Here is a 17,515-nt window from a genome sequence, read left to right as displayed (position 1 = left end):
TCTGAATCCCAACACAAAGATTCTGCTTCAATAGTCTGGGCTCAGGCCCAAAAATCAGCCTGTTAAATAAGCATCCCAGGTGACTCAGATGCAAGGTGGCCCTTGGACCACACCTGGAGAAACACTGAGGTAGCGAAGTCCTTCGTGGTACAGATAAAGAGGTTGTGTAAAGGTTAAGTGGATTGCCCAAAGTCAATCCAACTAGTAAGCGGCAAATCTGGAATTAGAATACAGCTAACGCCTTTGCAAGTACGCTACATCACATTTTTTACTTAGCATTCCGCACTTTTTTTTTTTTAATTTGGGTCACTGCTCTATAAGCAGCAGCTGCAAAAACATTCATAGCTTACATTTGTGTGGCACTTCCTATAAAAAGAGCTCTCACATTCATTATCCAATATGATCCTCACAAAAATATATTTTCTGTATTTGGCAGATGAAGGGGCTGAAATTCAGAGAGATTAAGATTCTTGCTCAAAATTATACTCAATTTGGGACAAAGTAGGACTTAATGAGTCCTGATAACTAGTAAGCACTCAAATGTTAAACATTATTATATTTTCTTTTTAGAAACTCTCAAAACTAAAAATATTGACCTAGGAAAAGTTAAGAAAAGTAGGAAAATTGAAAACAAAACTGAAAACAGCCAAACCGCACGCAACAAAGTTTAATACATATTAGAACTTCAAAAATGAATCAAATCTTTTTATAAAATTTAGCTGTAAAATGGGGCCAAGGAAAAGTAAATGTGAGAGGAAAAATAACTCACAATAATAGATAGATGCAGTAACTAAAGTTACTGCAATTTGATATGTTAAAAAACTAGAAAAGTAAATGTGAGAGGAAAAATAACTCACAATAATAGATAGATATGTTAAAAAACTAATCAATAAGCCTTCATTGTGTAACTTACACACAAAGATTTTATTGTTATGAAAATTTTAGCTGTATCTGAAAATTGTGGCAAACTAGAAATATTTTAACTGTGCTATATGTTGAAGGGATTAAAGTGAATAAATAATATGCACTCTAGAAATGTCTTCTCAATAAAAATCAATGTTACTGTAATTCTGATTTAAATATCCATATTTATAAAGATACTACAAAAATGTCCTTGAAGTCTAATCAAAACAATGGGTCAAAATGTCCCATGATCTCAATAAGCTTCCTAGTAATAAAGTTATATCTGTTACTATTAAAGTTATAAATCGGTAACTGTAGAAGGAAAATACATTGAACATGTAATATTTTATAATTTAATGGTAGTAAATCAGTTATGTAATATAGATACAGCAATACATAGAAATGAATACTTTTTGTTTCTGCTTCTAATTTTAATGCTTTTTAAATTTACAAATGCTTTCAGACAGATTTCTTGCCTTAAAAGTATTAATACTAATTTAGATTGAACTAAAGCATTATGAAATTCCACTAAGGAATTCTATTAATGTTACTATCTCACTATGCTATATAATAACATAAACTACTGTTAGAATTACTCAAATTTTGTTTCTATAGCATGCTCTTCCACTCTAAATAAGTAGTTCTCATGTACTGGTAATCTAGAGTATATGTATGATGCCTTAGAAATAGTGTTTTTAATTAAAACATCTTCACTTTTCTTCTAGAACATTAGAATTTGCCAAAATAAACAAAGCCAGTGCTCTAATCTCTACCATCTGATCGTTTTATACACACACACACACACACACACACACACACACACACACACATATATACACACACACTTTTTAAAGAATGTCTAAATGCAGCCTCTTTTGCTTTAGTTCAGAAACTGACTGATTCCAGCTCCTCAATTTATAGCTTGGCCTTTCCTCTCAGACTGGACCAATATACAAAGGAGTACCACGTGCTTGGCAAGGTTAGCAAACCCAGTCTCTTCAGCATAAAATGGTGAATCACTTGCTGGCTACAGCAAAAGCTTCTTGACTGTTCAATTCATCCATCTTTTCTGCATGTTCTTTAAGGCTAGGCTCCTAAGTGACTACCTTCTCTCTCTCCCAAGAGAAAGGAAAATAACTTGAGTGAATGAGTTCATGCCTGCAATATAAATATGGGAAGCTTTTTGAAGCACAGAAATACCTGTTTAGAATGAACTCATGGAAAACCCAACTTAAAATGCAGTGTTCTTTGTGTCAACAAAAGTCTACTTGGGCAGAATAAATAAGTGAAGCCATGAATTTCCAGTCTCCCAATGCCAGATTAAATCCCATTTCTTCAAAAAGACCCTGTTATTGCTGTGTCACCCTATTAGAACTTCATATTTGCTTTGGATCATTATAATAACTCCTCTATGGGTGCAGGAGCCCTGCCAGGGTTTAAGTAAAGCCATGACCACATTCAGTCTAGACACTATCATCTTCACTAAAATACATGAATAGAAAGTAACTTCTCAGAGGCATAGGCTCTAGTTAGGCCTCAAAGAAAAAAATATCAAAGGTACCAACAGAAGAAAAAAATTGTTTATATGAAAAAACAAATTTCATTAAAATGCTTTTTTCAAAGAGCATGACAAAGACTATGTAACAGAAGGGAAAAATTCAATTTTGACATAGAAGTATACAACATTACCTGTTCATAAGCAAACAAAATTTCTGAGAAACAAATACATGATTCTATAACCTGAATACAATCCTTTATTTCAAGGCAACTCAAAATAAAATGCAGAAGTAGTAAATAAGTGAAACTTCTTGTGTAGTTAAATTGAACTCCAGGATAATATGGAAGCCTATAAGACAAAGGAGAAAATCCATGTAACATAGAATTAATTGCTATCCAAAATGCTGTATTTCCCAGTCAATAGTGTGTGTGTGTGTGTGTGTGTGTGTGTGTGTTATAGTTGCCAGATAAAACACAAGACACCCAGTTAAATTTTAATTTCAAATAAAGAAGTATTGTGTTTCTTTTGTTTTTAGTATAAGTATAGCCCATGCAATTATTTTTATTGGCTGAATTCGGCAATTCATGTGTGTGCCTCCTATGTTCATTCTCATTTTTTCAATCTGTATCAGGAAATCAGAAATGATGCTTCGAGTTGCAAAGAATGTAAACCCCTGAAAATAGAACTATACATTTCTAGATGAAACAGCTGCTTGTGAATTCTACTGCTGTAACAATAACAAAAAACACCTGAAGACATTCTGAAACCTCAACCAGGCCATTACAGACTGTAAAATACCATAGAAAATTATATTCCCATTATGCTTCAGGTATAGGTGTCAACTTCTCCTGGCAATGATCTTTCAGATCCTGAAACACATACATGTCACTGTCAATCCCTTCTTCTCCATAGGATGTTATTCTGACATATAGAAATGAATCCCTTTCCGCCGGACGCGGTGGCTCACACCTGTAATCCCAGCACTGTGGGAGGTCAAGGCGGGCGGATCACCTGAGGTTGGGAGTTTGAGACTACCATGACCAAAATGGAGAAACCCCATCTCTACTAAAAATACAAAAAATTAGCTGGGTGTAGTAGCCTGTAATCCCACCTGCTTGGGAGACTGAGGCAGGAAAATCGCTTGAACCCAGGAGGTGGAGGTTGCAGTGAGCTGGAGATCACGCCATTGTACTACAGCCTGGGCAACAAGAGCAAAACTCTGTCTCAAAAAAAAAAAAAAGAAAAAGAAAAAAGAAAAAAAAAGAAATGAATCCCTTTCCTTATAAGTCAGTAACCATTCAAAACCCATTTACTTCATAACCAGTTTGATGATGTCAAACTGCTATCTCTACTCAATTTAAAAAGTGAATATTGGACTGGGCTCGGTGGCTTACACCTGTAATCCCAGTACTTTGGGAGGTCAAGGTGGGCACATCACCTGAGGTTGGGAGTTTGAGACCAGCCTGACCAACATAGAGAAACCCCGTCTCTACTAAAAATACAAAATCAGCTTGGTGTGATGGCACATGCCTATAGTTCCAGCTACTCGGGAGGCTGAGGCAGGAGAATTGCTTGAACCCGGGAGGTAGAGGTTGCGGTGAGCCAAGATCGCATCACTGCACTCCAGCCTGGGCAACAAGAGCGAAATTCCATCTCAAAAAAAAAAAAAAAAAAAAAGTAAATATTATGCCAGTGCAAAATGCAGCCAAAAAGTTATAAGTAAATATTGCCTGACAATTCTGGAAGCTTCCCTTTCCACTCTAAGGATTTATACAAGATGTACATGCCTAACAAGGGTTATTGTCATAGCTAAGTGACATACTAATTACAATATAAGAAAGGTAATTAAATATTTCATTCAATTCAGGGTATAAAGAATATCTAATAGAAATAATTCCTTTGCCTAGGCTTACTTGGAAAACTTCTATACACCATCTAAGATGAAATTCCAACATCAATTTCATCTCGAAGTCTTTTCCAGACACTGCCAGGTGAAATACAGCATTCATATAGCACTTTGCCTATTTTATCATATTATATTGTATTTATTTACCATATTATATTGCACTTATTTAAATTATATGCCATCTACTATGATGAGAGCTTCTTGAAAGCAGGATACATATTTTTGTTGATCTTTGCAGTCATCCTCATTAACAGAGGGTCTAGAAGACTTCAATGCATGTTTGCTGACAAAGTAAACTATTATCAACAAGTTTGCACTGGAACTTAGCCTTAAAAAAAGTCCTGAGAGGCAGGAGTTATAGCTGCTTCATTTCAATGACCTTATGGCAAATATCCCTTTGAATGGGACCCATTATTAAACCTCATTGAATTTTCGGATACCTGGATATATTATTATTGTAACTAGGCAACCTGTAAAACTCCCAATCCAAAACAAGAGGTATATTTCATGTAGTCATTCAACAAATAACTAGAATGCCAGGCCCTATTCTAGGTGCTGGGAAGTAGGATTAAAGCCCCAGCATCATAGAACAGCCATGATGATTCTTCACAGAGATTCATGAGGTAACAGTGAGAGATTAGGAGTTATTAATAAATATCATTTTCTTCCTAAGTAAATGATGATGAATTCCAGACTAAAGGATTCATAGGTGGTCGCACTGTGAAGTTAGGACTGGCTAGAGAACAGCAATCAAGTCTCATGACCCCAACCATTTGCCATTTCTTCTATACATGCCAGACATGGCCCTTCACTGCTGATCAAAAGGAAACAGAATAACAGAATGGTACCCTAGATCAGGGGTTCGAAACCCCCAGGTCAAGGACCAGTACCGGTCCATGGCCTGTTAGGAATCGGGCCGCACAGCAGGAGGTAAGCAGCAGATGAGCAAGTATTACTGCTTGAGCTCTGCCTCCTGTCAGATCAGTGGTGGCATTCGATTCTCATAGGAGTGTGAACCCTATTGTGATTTGCAGATGTGAGGGATCTAGACTGCGTGCTTCTTATGAGAATCTAACTAATGCCTGACAATCTGAGGTGGAACATTTTCATCCCAAAACCATCCCCCCTCCTCCAACCCATCTGTGGAAAAACTGTCTTCCATGAAACTGATCCCTGGGGCCAAAAAGGTTGGGGATCACTGCCCTAGATGATACCTGGGCTTTCAGCTGTGCCTTAAGTACTGCAGATCCATCTGAAGGAGCTCATGACTTTCTTATATTGACAAAGTGGCCTGTTCCATTCCAAAGTTCTTTTTAATAGTCAATGCCATTTAACCATCTCTGAAGAGTTAGCAGGTCAAAACTATTAGCATTTCCTGTGATGCTAACAGGATTTTTCATACACAAGGCTGAGGCTCAATGAGTAGGGTGTAGGCAAAGCTGCAGTAAAAGCAAAGGCCATTCATTCGGGATAAAAATTTGCAGAGTATAATTCGAGCCAACAGCTGCCAGAACACAATAGTAATTTCATACTACGTCATAGAAATGAAGCACCCTCTCAAACATCAAATTATATGTGGACTTGGTGTGTAGGTAGATGTGAATGGATGTGGTTGTGTCAAAAAAAAAAAAAAAAAAAAGAGAAAGAAAAAGAAGGGGAATGCTCATGAGGACACAACCTAAGAGTAATAATACTTGCTACCATTAAGTGTTTTCTGTAAGCCACATGTATGTGCTTTACATAAATCAGTTCATCTAATGCTCACAACCACTTAAGGAAGGTCCTACGATTCTTACTTTATTAATTCTGAAACCAAGACTCAGAGAGGTTAAGTCAGTTATTCGGGATTATGGAACTCGTAAGCGAGGAGCCAGGATTTGAACTTCAAACTCTGGCCTATCTTACTGCAAATTTAAACTCTCAACCCCTAGGCAATAGTGATTCTCAGTGGTCACCACACTTCATTTAAGAAATCTTTGCATCATTTATTACCTTTAACGACAAGGAAAATTAAATGACTTTCCAACATTCATATTTGGATGAACACGAGTCTCGGCCAGACAAGGCCTGAATCACTCAACAGACCTAAAATAAGAGCTTCATGTTCTGGTTCCTCTGTCCACACTTCAAAAGGAACTCTGTTAGGTTCACGCGGTATTTTTGGTTTCTGTTTCTGTTTAAACGTTTCTTCTGAGAAAAAATATTTGAATGGAGATGGGCAACAAAAGGGTATAAAGAACTGGTGTTTGAAAGTTGTTTTCTGTTTTGACCCAAGCCCAGGGTGTGGGGTCTGGGAAGCACTGTGGGACTTTTGCAAGGACTGTCTCCTGGCCACCACCCATGCCTAGTGGCTAGCCAAACAATGGAGGCTCTCATGGATATTCTCTCAGGTTCTTCCTCAAAGAGGCCTTTACAGGGATGCCACTGGGACCTGAGGAGACTTGGGGTAGCTTTAGTTCCTCTTCAGAGTAACAGAAAGTGTAGCTGGTCACCTGTGGCCAGGGAATAAGAGACTCTGTGTCCACTCCCTGCCCCCAGCAACAGGACCAATTGGGAAGTCTTCCCTTCCTGCCACATGGCAATCCACAGGAAAGTAAAGCCCCCAGATTCATCTCTTTGAGAGGATCCTTTATACACTCACCACTCCCTTTAATGGGGGATAGTGCATCTAAACGCTTAATATTAGAGAAGGTAATGGCTGGTCCGAGTGCAGGGAGGTGTACAACTAATTGATCATAACCAATTACAGATTTCTTTGTTCTTTCTCCACTCCCACTATTCTACTTGACTAGCCTTAAAAAATTAAAAAGAAGGTGGGATGCACCGTTTATACAAAGAAGAATCATAGTCTCTTATGTTTGTCCTAATCCCCTTTCAAGTTTTCCTCTAGAAAGCTCTACATGGTTGATCCACAGTAGTTACCGTCCTTATAATTTTATTTATAGAATAGAGTCCTAAGAAATCTTGGAAATCAAATTGGTCAACTTCATCCTACAGAAAAAATTAACACACAGGGAAAGTAATTTGCCCAGAATCATCCAGAGAGTTCTTGTCAAAGAGTAGATTCCAGAGGTGCCCTGACTTACTGAATATAAGTGAACACACACACACACACACACACACACACACACACACACACACAGAGAGAGAGAGACAGAGAGAGAGGAGAGAGATAGCACAAACTTAATATAAAAACCAAGTGGAATGAAAAATAGTAATGCTGTTGTCAAGAAAGCTAACAGGATGTTAATATATGTGAAAAGCTAATAATGCACAAGCAATTCGGTTTCAATGACTTTTTTCAAGGTTTCATTAGGGAGGGAGATTACCAATTGGTTATAAGAAGACCTATTCAAGGAAACTCTTTCTGTGAGAACCAGTTACCTTCACAGCCACAATGTTTACACCTAATCCTGGCTAGCCACATAAACACATGGCTGAAGTTCCCAAAAAAGATGAAGATGGAAAGTGTGGATGGGAGTGAACAAGGCAGGGGCAGTAAAAACAGCACCTTAGTGGAAGTCAGGAAACCTGGATCCTGCCTTGGATCATGAGCTAACTAAGACCTGAAGTTCTCAATTAACCTGGGGGTCTCAGTCTCCTCATCTGTAAGATGTAGGAGTTGAATGATGTAATTTTTAGGGATCCTTTCAAGTTCTAAGAATTCTAAATCTGGACCGACTCCAGCCAAAAAAAGAAAAAAAAAAAAAAGCTTTACCAATTATACACAGTAATACAAGTCCAGTGTTGAAAGCTGCATTTGAAAAGCTGAAAGAGAACCTAGAAAAAATATTGGCTGGGCATGGTGGCTCACACCTGTAATCTCAACACTTTGGGAGGCTGAGGTGGGCAGATCACTTGAGCTCACGAGTTCAAGACCAGCCTGGGTAACAGGGTGAAACCCCGTCTCTAAAACAAAAAAAGAACAAACAGAGCAGAGCCTCAGAGGAGGTTGAACATACATCCTAGGTTGCCCTAAACAGTCTTGATTTACTCCTGTTATCCCAGATTCCCAACAGTTAGTGTCTGTTTTTGCTCCCAAAAGCGTGTTTGGATGATACATTATGTGAGGATGCTGCCTATAAGGAATTGGTGTTCATTTGATCTTGGGGGACCCTTCACCATCTCCCATCTCCCACAGACAGAAGCTCAAATTTCTTAGTATGTTACAAAGGTTTTGACCCTCTTGTCAAAACTCCATCCGGCATATCCACTAGATGCTAATCACACCTGACTACTTTCAGTTCCTCAAAGGTGATCATCATTGCTCATGAACTGGTCACCTTCTCCTCCACCCAGTGCTACAGTAAGGCAAGCTCCTCTACATCCAGCAAGACCCAGCTCAAGATTGCCTCCTCTGGGAGCCCCTCCCATCCCTCTACTCATCATCACTCGCTGCCCATACCTCTACTAGCACATGAACCCGAGTGCTTTGCAACTCTTTTTAGTCTCCTCTACTACATCATAAGCTCTGTAAAGAATTTTTTCTTTTATCCCTTAGCACACAATTAGCACTCAACAACATGTTTATTGAAGTAAACTGAAAAGAGAAGCACATATAGATTTGCTAACAGGATACTAGCCAAATTAAATCTTTCATCAGAGTGAACAAGAAAACAATGGTCTTAAACTTATCTGACTCCCGCCACTTTCGTCACCACTGGTGACAGTCACCATGGTATGTGAAGAGTCAGTGTCCTGTGGTCAAAAGGCATGGTCTACAAGAATCTGAAAGCTGATTTCCAGTTCTGCCACTTACCAAAAGAATGATCTTAGACAAGTTATTTATCCTATCCTAATTCAGTTCCCTCAACGTAAAATGAAGAAAATGTAACTCCTTGATGTAAGATTATAAACAACACAGGAAGAGTAGGGCTGCGTACTGACCCTAGCACAGAGTATGTAAGACATAAGGAGTAATTTGATTTCCATGGTGATAGTTTCCAACCAGAACAGATCAAACTAGAAAAACAGTGTCTCCCTCTTCTTCTCCAAAGAAGTAAGTCACACCTGGATTCATTTTACTTTATGTCTCTCCCCAGGACTCAGATGTAAAAACCTCCACATCTTAACCATGATTTTCTCTCTTCAAATTCTGGATTTCCTCCTTTCTAAGTTTCTCAGACAGAAGTGTCATCACAAAGAATACAGCCAGAAAGGAAAGGACTTATAATTCAAGACACGCTGTGGTCAAATAAGGAAGAACATCTTGACTGCCACTCTGACTCAATAGTGGAACCGACTCAGAAGGAATTCTTGGTAAAATGTCAAGTAGGGAGACTTCAAGCCTAGGGGTATAACATGACTTCATGCTAGGGCAATGAACCTTAAAGTTAACTATACCTTGAACAAAATCCTCCCTCAATCAGAAGCCATCAGTTAGTGCTAATGCAATACCAAACAGTGGAAAAGGGTGGATGAAATGAGAGTCATCAGAGGCAAAAGGAAGAAAAGATTGCTCCCTTAAAAGCTTTCTCTGCCCAGGCAGCAAAACTAGGCAGTTTCAACAGAAACAAATGAGATCACAGTGTTTCAATTTAATAGCACATTGCTGGCCGTTCAAATGTTATAACTAAATACAGCATGTGCTGCTAGTTGTTTTGATTAAAGGGAAGTAGAATAACATGGAGGGGAAAAACACTTGGGCTCTGAAACCCAAGTGCCCAACCTTGAATCCCAGCTCCTGACCTTGAATCCCTGTTCCTATACTTACTAGCTGTGTGGCTGTGGGAGAGTTACCTAACCTCTCCTTACCTCAGTTTTTATCATCTGGAAAATAAGGATAACAAATCAGTAACAGTACCTATACTCCATAGGGTTGTAATTTACAAATACAAATTTCTAAGGTAGCACCTGATTTATGCCAGATAAGTATTTCACAACCAAAAATAATTATTAAGATCCAGTACTCACTCAAAAGCAGCTTAATACAAGATCATGCTTAAAAATCAGCCATTGGTATTGCCCACCATTAATCTCAAAGATGCCTTTATTTTAATATAAGTTGACTCACAGGAAGTCAGTTGCTGACCAACAAATTCTTCTCTTGATCATGAAGACTGAATAGGTCTAAAACCCAGGGATCATTTTGATGAAGTTAAAATGGAAACTGAGTAATCATTCCCAGAATAAATGGAAGTAAAACAAACATATTATTTACTGAGCACCCATTGTAGCCAGGCATCTTCCAGGCTGTTGTGTTTTAGAAGGCATGGAACATAAAGGTGTCACTAGGTTTGGCTCCCACATAGTTGAATAAAGTGGCATTTACTGTAATGAATTCACTATGGCTCTGGTCTTCAGTTTTGAAGGCACAGAAACTTGGTTTTGTCATCACATGCATTTCCTCGGCATTCATTGACTACTAGATAGCCATGGCAGGCAATGTGGCAATGTGGAGAAAACAGACAACAAATCATTACAATCTTGCCTGCTCTCACACACCTGGAAATCTGGCAGTGAAGAAAAATATTAAAAACCAAATGTGCACAAACTAAGGTAAAATAACCAGAATTATCAATGGACTAATTTACAAAGAGAAGAACTTCGAGTAGACCAGAATTCTTGTTCCTACTGAAGTGGGAGATCAGCAGGACTTGTTTTCACAACCCTGCTGATCAAAACAGGATGTAGCAAAGAAACCAACCCAAACCAGCAAGGACCAGGAATCATAATACATATGCATTAGACATTCCTACCAGCACCATGACGGTTTACAAATGCAATGGAAGTTAACCTTACATGGTTTCAAGAACTCCCCATCCCTTTTCTAGGAAGTTCATGAATAACCTGTTTAATTATATTTATCATTAAGAGTGGGCGCCCAGGCATGGTGGCTTATGCCTGCAATCCCAGGATTTTGGGAGACCAAGGCAGGAAGATCACTTGAACCCAGGAGCTCAAGACCAGCCTGGGCAACATGACAAAACCTCATTTCTAAAAAAAAAAGAAAAAAATCTGGGTAGCTGGGTATGGTGGTATGCACCTGTAGTCTCAGCTAATTGAGAGGCTGGGTGGGAGGACTGCTTGAGCCTAGGAGGTCCAGGCTACAATGAGCCAAGATCATGCCACTGCACTCCAGCCTGGGTGATACAGCAAGACCCTGTCTCAAAGAAAAAGAAAAAAGAATGGGTACAAATATAACTAGTCAGCAATCTATTAGTGCTGCTCTATGCTACCCTGCCTATGAGATAGCCCTGCTCTGCCTATGGAGCAGTCATTTTGCTGTACACTGTTACCCTAACAAACTTGCTTTCTTTCACTGTTGGCTCACTCTTGAATTCTTTCCTGGGCAGAGTCAAGAACTCTCCCAGGCTAAGCCCCAATTTTGGGGTTTGCCTACACTACGACAAGACCAACCCATGTCTCCCATGTTACCATGCCTATCTAAGGATGGACACTTACAATTCAAATAGGAGAGCACATTGTAGGAATGGCATTAGGCACCACGCCTTGAAAAACATCTGTAAAGATTGCGACTTCCCTATTCTAAGCTTTCCAACCACTCCCTGCCCACATCCTGCCCATTCTCTGATTCTCACCACTTTTCTCAAAAAGGCTACGGTCCATTTAATTTCTGCTTCCCCTATCACAATCATATTCCCATCTTTCTTCACCAAATACCTTCACCTATCACTGTGATGGGGTTTTCCATGTTCTAAAACTTCTTCCATCCCACAGCTTTAGAAATCATGCTCTTTATTCCAGAGATGTCAACTGCATTCTATCTTTGTGAAGTATACTAGTTTAAATATTATTTCTGTTATTTTAAAGTTAGTGGTTGTATAGTGGTAGTAGTTGGGCATGAGAAAGAGGCATTTAGGGCAGATGTACACTGAAACACTAGCTCCTATAGCCTCAAAATTATTATTTCAACGTGAAAAACAACCCAATGAGGCACAAAAGTATGTCAAGCATTCAGTACTTTGCACACTGGAATACACAAGATATTATAGAAAGGTCAAAATTAAAACAAGAACTTGGCAAGTTAACAGTCCAAGTTCAGTAGTCATTTGCTGCTGGCAATTCTGTGAACTATGAGTAGCCCTTTTCGTAATAGAAAAAGTTCACGCATATAAAAAATGTCAACCAACATTTAGATCATCAGCAAATAAACATTTGAGTCAATACAGATAAAAAGTCTCATGTTATTTAATGTCTCATGTTTTATTTCATACAAAAATAGCATCCATGGTAAACGAAGATGTGTTTCATCCACATTATGGAAAATACGGCCTTGTGGCACAGGTGTGCTTAAGGTCCTGTTAATAAACATACAGAGAAACCATTTTTGTAGTTCTACTACTAATTTTCATTGGATGAAATAAGACAATCTCATATCTGAGGTGACGGGGTCCTCTGTGTTTCAGTTAGTGAGGCAGGCTTTTAGGTGTGTCAGTGATCCCAAGGCTTAGTTGCTATTCTCACAGGTCTACAAGACAGTCAACAATGAGTATAGCTGAAAATGATGTCTATGATGCATTCACCCTAACCAAAACAGACAAGACCTATGCATCAATCCGAATGCTACTTTATATAATGATCATTAGGACCCTGTCTCATTTCAGTGGCTAAAATTAAGGTCACTCCCAAAGTTTCAGAGGAGCCACATAATCCCATGTTACAGTCACTCAAAAATGCTATACAAATTGGAGCACAGAGAATTATAGGAACTTCCCATTGAATTTCTGCGGGGAAAGAGGAGGTGATAAAATGGTTTTTTTTGTTTTTTTTTTTTTTTTTTTTTTCAATTTCCATAGGGAAAGATGAAATGATAAAAGGTTTTCAAAAAAGATTTTTTAATGTGATCAAATGTTAACCTGAATACAGTCTATGGAGAATGTGTAATTCCATTGGGTAATTATTTTTAAAAATTCTCATTCTAAGCTCCAAAGGAAATGTCTGCATCTGTCCTTTTCATGGGTATACCTCCAGGAGCCAGAACATAGTAGGTGCTCTTTAACTACCTTCTACATACATAACTGAATAAATATGTTCCTCTTGATCACTACTATGAATTTTTCATCCAAGAAAAACAATGCTTATTTAAAAGCAGAAGGTATTTGACTCTACAAATCTTGCTCTTCACCTTGAAATATGGATTAACCTCCATTAATACAAATAGAAAATTAATAGAAAAGAAGGAAGTTTTCATGAAGATGACGGTCAGAGAATATCATTAATTCCAATCTGTTTTGTTCAGTAAATCTATACAAAACTTTGATATACTTACCTATAATGTAGTAGCAATTACAGAATAGACTAATAAAAATAACTATACATGGAAGCATATTCATATTCTATGAAAGCACTTTCTGTCTGAAAATACGTAATACAGAAACCACAATGCAAAAGTTTCACAATTTAGGCTGTAAGAAAAACAAAACGAGTTTGATTGGTATTTCTGGTATTTTCAATATTAGACAGCCAAACTCTTCAATGACATTTTTTACATCATCATCATTTATACTACACCACTGAGACCCATGTTTCCCTAACACTAATTCTATAATTTTAGAAAGACTCATAAGCTGACATTTAATATAAAGGTGCCTCATCCCCTTGTAATTCCTGCATATATACCTGGTGAATATTCATACTGTTGGTTACCTCTGTCACACAAAAAAATGTGGTTTATGTTAAGTCATTGAGAATCTATAAGGTAAGTTACAGTCAAGACAAAACTTACCAAGCACAATGACCACAGTCTTCAGAAGACTCATCATGGTATCCCGATTCCGCCGGGGTCCAGAACTATGCCGAGACATTCTCATAGTCCTCTGGCGAACATACCCAAAGATGTGAGCATAGAGAACCACCATTACCACAAAGGTCACCAAGTTGAAAATGGCCCAGAAGACTAAGTAAGAGTCACTGTACAGGGGTGCCATGTTGGAACAATTTTCAATATCACAGATACAGTTCCAGCCCACACTGGGTATAGCACCCATAACGATGGCCATAGTCCAGATGACCACAATGACCACCACTACCCGCCGGTTGCTCATCCGTGTGTGGAGCTGCATGCGGAAAACCGTAATGTGCCTCTCGATTGCAATAGCCAGTAAGTTGGCCACAGATGCCGTCAGGCTGGTGTCAATGAGGCCCTGACGAAGGAGCCATGTGCTAACAGTCAGCCTCCGAGTATTGGGCCCTGTGTTGAACATGAGATAGAAGTAGGCCAACCCAGCAAAGAAGTCTGCAGCAGCCAGATTAGCCATTAGGTAATAAATAGGAAAATGGAAGCGGCGGTTGACATAGATTGCCACCATGACCAGTAGGTTGGCCAACATGATGAAGATACAAACAGTGATTCCAAGTCCCATCACCAGCTTGCTGACTGTGTTCCATTCTGTGGCAAGATGCTTTCCACTTCGGTTATAAAAGAAGGCAATGGATTCGTTGTAGAAGCACTGTGGTTCATTCATGGCTGTGAACTAAAAGAAAAGGAGAAAAGATGATGAAAAAGAAGCCACAGGTCCAAATTTAAAGCTTATATAGACAACACAAGACTTCTATAGTACATGCAACAGAAAAACAAAAGCAAATAATTTGAACATTTGATCCTGCATACCATCTTGTGATTATGTTGAAACCCCAAGGTTTCTCACAATATTACTGTCCTCAAGATTAAAGGCAGTTGGAGTTAAATAAATGACAAGGTCTCTGTTTAGTGGTTTCACGTCATTGAAGTCTACTAGAAAAGCCACATGGCCAAGAAATCTTGCTCAAAATATATGAGACAGACAAAAATTTTGCAGAACATTGCAATTGGATATTTACCATAGTAAAATCTATTTGATCTGTTATTTAGGGAATCTGTAAACACAGTTGGTTTCTAGATAGGGTATCATTGCCCTATTATTCTCCATTTCTATTCTCACATAGTATGTTCCATGTGGGACAGACATTTTGTAATGCAGGTTCCCACAAGGACCATCATTCCGAATATTTCAAAGAAGTCACTGTGCATCAAAGGTTTTTTGCCCAAAGCCAGCATTTGCTGCACAACATTCCTGTGGTCAGCACTGCCTACCCCCATAACTCCTTAACCTCAGAATAGGACTCGTCAACCAATCTATGACATTTCAGAATTTTTTTCTTTTTGGAGGACCCAACGTAACCTCCAAAGAGTAGGTGGCCCTTTGACAATTCTCTACAAGTAAAATATACTTAGATTAGATGCAGCGTATTTTTTAAAGTATGGAGTGACAATGCTTTATAACATGTTTACTTATTCTTCAACATCATTGATAAGAATATATTTCCTTATTATTTATAATCTCACTTAAATCTAAAAAGGATTGAGACAGTGTAAAACAGAATAATATATATTTACTTACATATATCATAATATATAATAAATTGTAATTATATATAATAATATATTTAAACAAAATTAGAAAATAAGTAACAAAAGAGAAATTAGAAAATTGTACATCACATAGAGTAAGTCATTTTTCTTGAAGCTGTAAGCTTACCTGGGACCCTTAAAATTAAAAAATGTATCTTGAAGACAGTTCACATTCTACTATTTCATTTTTATTTTGCTTTGCATCTAATAAATTACCCAAAACATATGACACTTTTAACCACTATTTTTGATCAAATATTCTACTGAATATCCGTAGGTTGTACATAAATGTTTACCAAACACTGAAACTTCCAAGAACAATGTGAAACACTTAAGTGGTTAGTCTTCTGACTTACCCAGGCATCTAAAGTCTCTTTCCTTATCTAGACTTCAATAGCTTTTAGACTATGCTTCAAACATTATACTTAATACACTGTATAATTATTTATCTGTTTACTTGTCTGCTTCTTAAAGAGATCACAGTCCCAGGCACGGTAGCTTACACCTGTAATCCCAGCACTTCGGGAGGCCAAAGTGGGTGGATCACTTGAGGTCAGGAGTTCAAGACCAGCGTGGCCAACATGGTGAAACCCCCTCTCTACTAACATGGTGGTGGGCACCTGTAATCCCAGCTATTTGGGAGGCTGAAGCAGGAGAATCACTTGAACCCGGGAGGTGGAGGTTGCAGTGAGCCAAGATCATGCCACTGCACTCCAGCCTAAGTAACAAAGCAAGACCCTGACTCCATCGCAAAAAAACAAGACAAAGTTGATCAAGCTGTTTCCCCACTGGACATGTTTTAATGGCTTATGAGTACACGTTAGATAAAAGTCTAAACTCTTCAATCATCTTATCAGACCTTACTTACCTGCCTCTCCAGCCTCAACTCAAGATATTAATGACTCCAAACTCTCAGGTTCAGCTCTATTTAATGTGTTGTGCTCTCTCTCTCAACTCTGGTTCTCAACAGTGAAAACACTGGTTTCCTGTATCAGAATTACCTGAGAGTTTGTAAAACACTGATTGCTGACATACCCCGCAAGAACTTCTGATTCAGTAGATCTGAGGTAGGGTCCCAAGTAATCCCAAGGCTGCTGGTGCAAGGAATCACTGTATCATAATTGCTTAATTATTTGTTGATCCCCTCTACACTAGGCTATGAAACCCTATAAACGCAGAGATTCTAGCTTGCTTATATTCATTGTTGTATAGTATTCAACTGTTCTATGGACTACATGCTAAATACATATTGATTTCCTTAATAAATTAAAGATATTTCCAAAAATGTTTAAACTTTACAACTTTCCTTTCTGCAAAGGATATTTAAAACTTTGTCAAGACAAATATAAAAGTCTGTTCTTTTCATTAGTCTCTATAACCATTTACCTTCTCTGAATCAAGAAAGGTTTAAACCAAATATCAAGCATATATTATTTCACAGCATTCCAACTTCTGAACACCAAGTAGCAACAAAGTTAAGCAGAGATACAAGAAGCTTCTTAGCCCTTTCCACAGGGAAAAACTACAAAGTTAAGGATGGCAAAATTAAAAAGTATAAATTATCTCTTTAAGCCACAATGTACAAAGATGAGTAAAACTGACAGATTTTCTCTAATGGTAGAGAAAAGTGCCCTGTCTTGTGCCATTTCTTTTCTCTCAACAATTAACTGTAATGCCATAAAAACCATACATATTTAATGGCATAACTTAAATGATTTTTGAAACTCAGTTTTATCATTTGTGAAATGAGGAAATTGGACTAACTTATACATAAGTTCTATTTCAGATTTAAAATCCTATACTAAGAGGATTCTGGATAAGAACTCTGTATTTCATGAAAATTAGCAGCTAAATA

General features: G+C 38.1%; 1 protein-coding gene across 8 annotated transcripts in view; it reads right to left on the bottom strand.

Moving 5' to 3' along the window:
- The window catches only part of LPAR1 (lysophosphatidic acid receptor 1), a 170,360-nt gene that overhangs the window by 53,977 nt on the left and 98,868 nt on the right, over positions 1-17,515 (bottom strand). For all 8 annotated transcript variants that reach the window (XM_050761437.1, XM_050761442.1, XM_050761438.1 and 5 more), the window contains one exon: positions 13,996-14,743. In XM_050761437.1, coding sequence (XP_050617394.1) covers positions 13,996-14,743 — 748 coding nt within the window. The remainder of the gene's footprint in view (positions 1-13,995; positions 14,744-17,515) is intronic.

Source organism: Macaca thibetana, chromosome 15 (genome assembly GCF_024542745.1).
Source record: "Macaca thibetana thibetana isolate TM-01 chromosome 15, ASM2454274v1, whole genome shotgun sequence".
NCBI classification, from domain to species: Eukaryota; Metazoa; Chordata; class Mammalia; order Primates; family Cercopithecidae; genus Macaca; species Macaca thibetana.
This window is presented reverse-complemented; position numbering and strand designations above follow the sequence as displayed.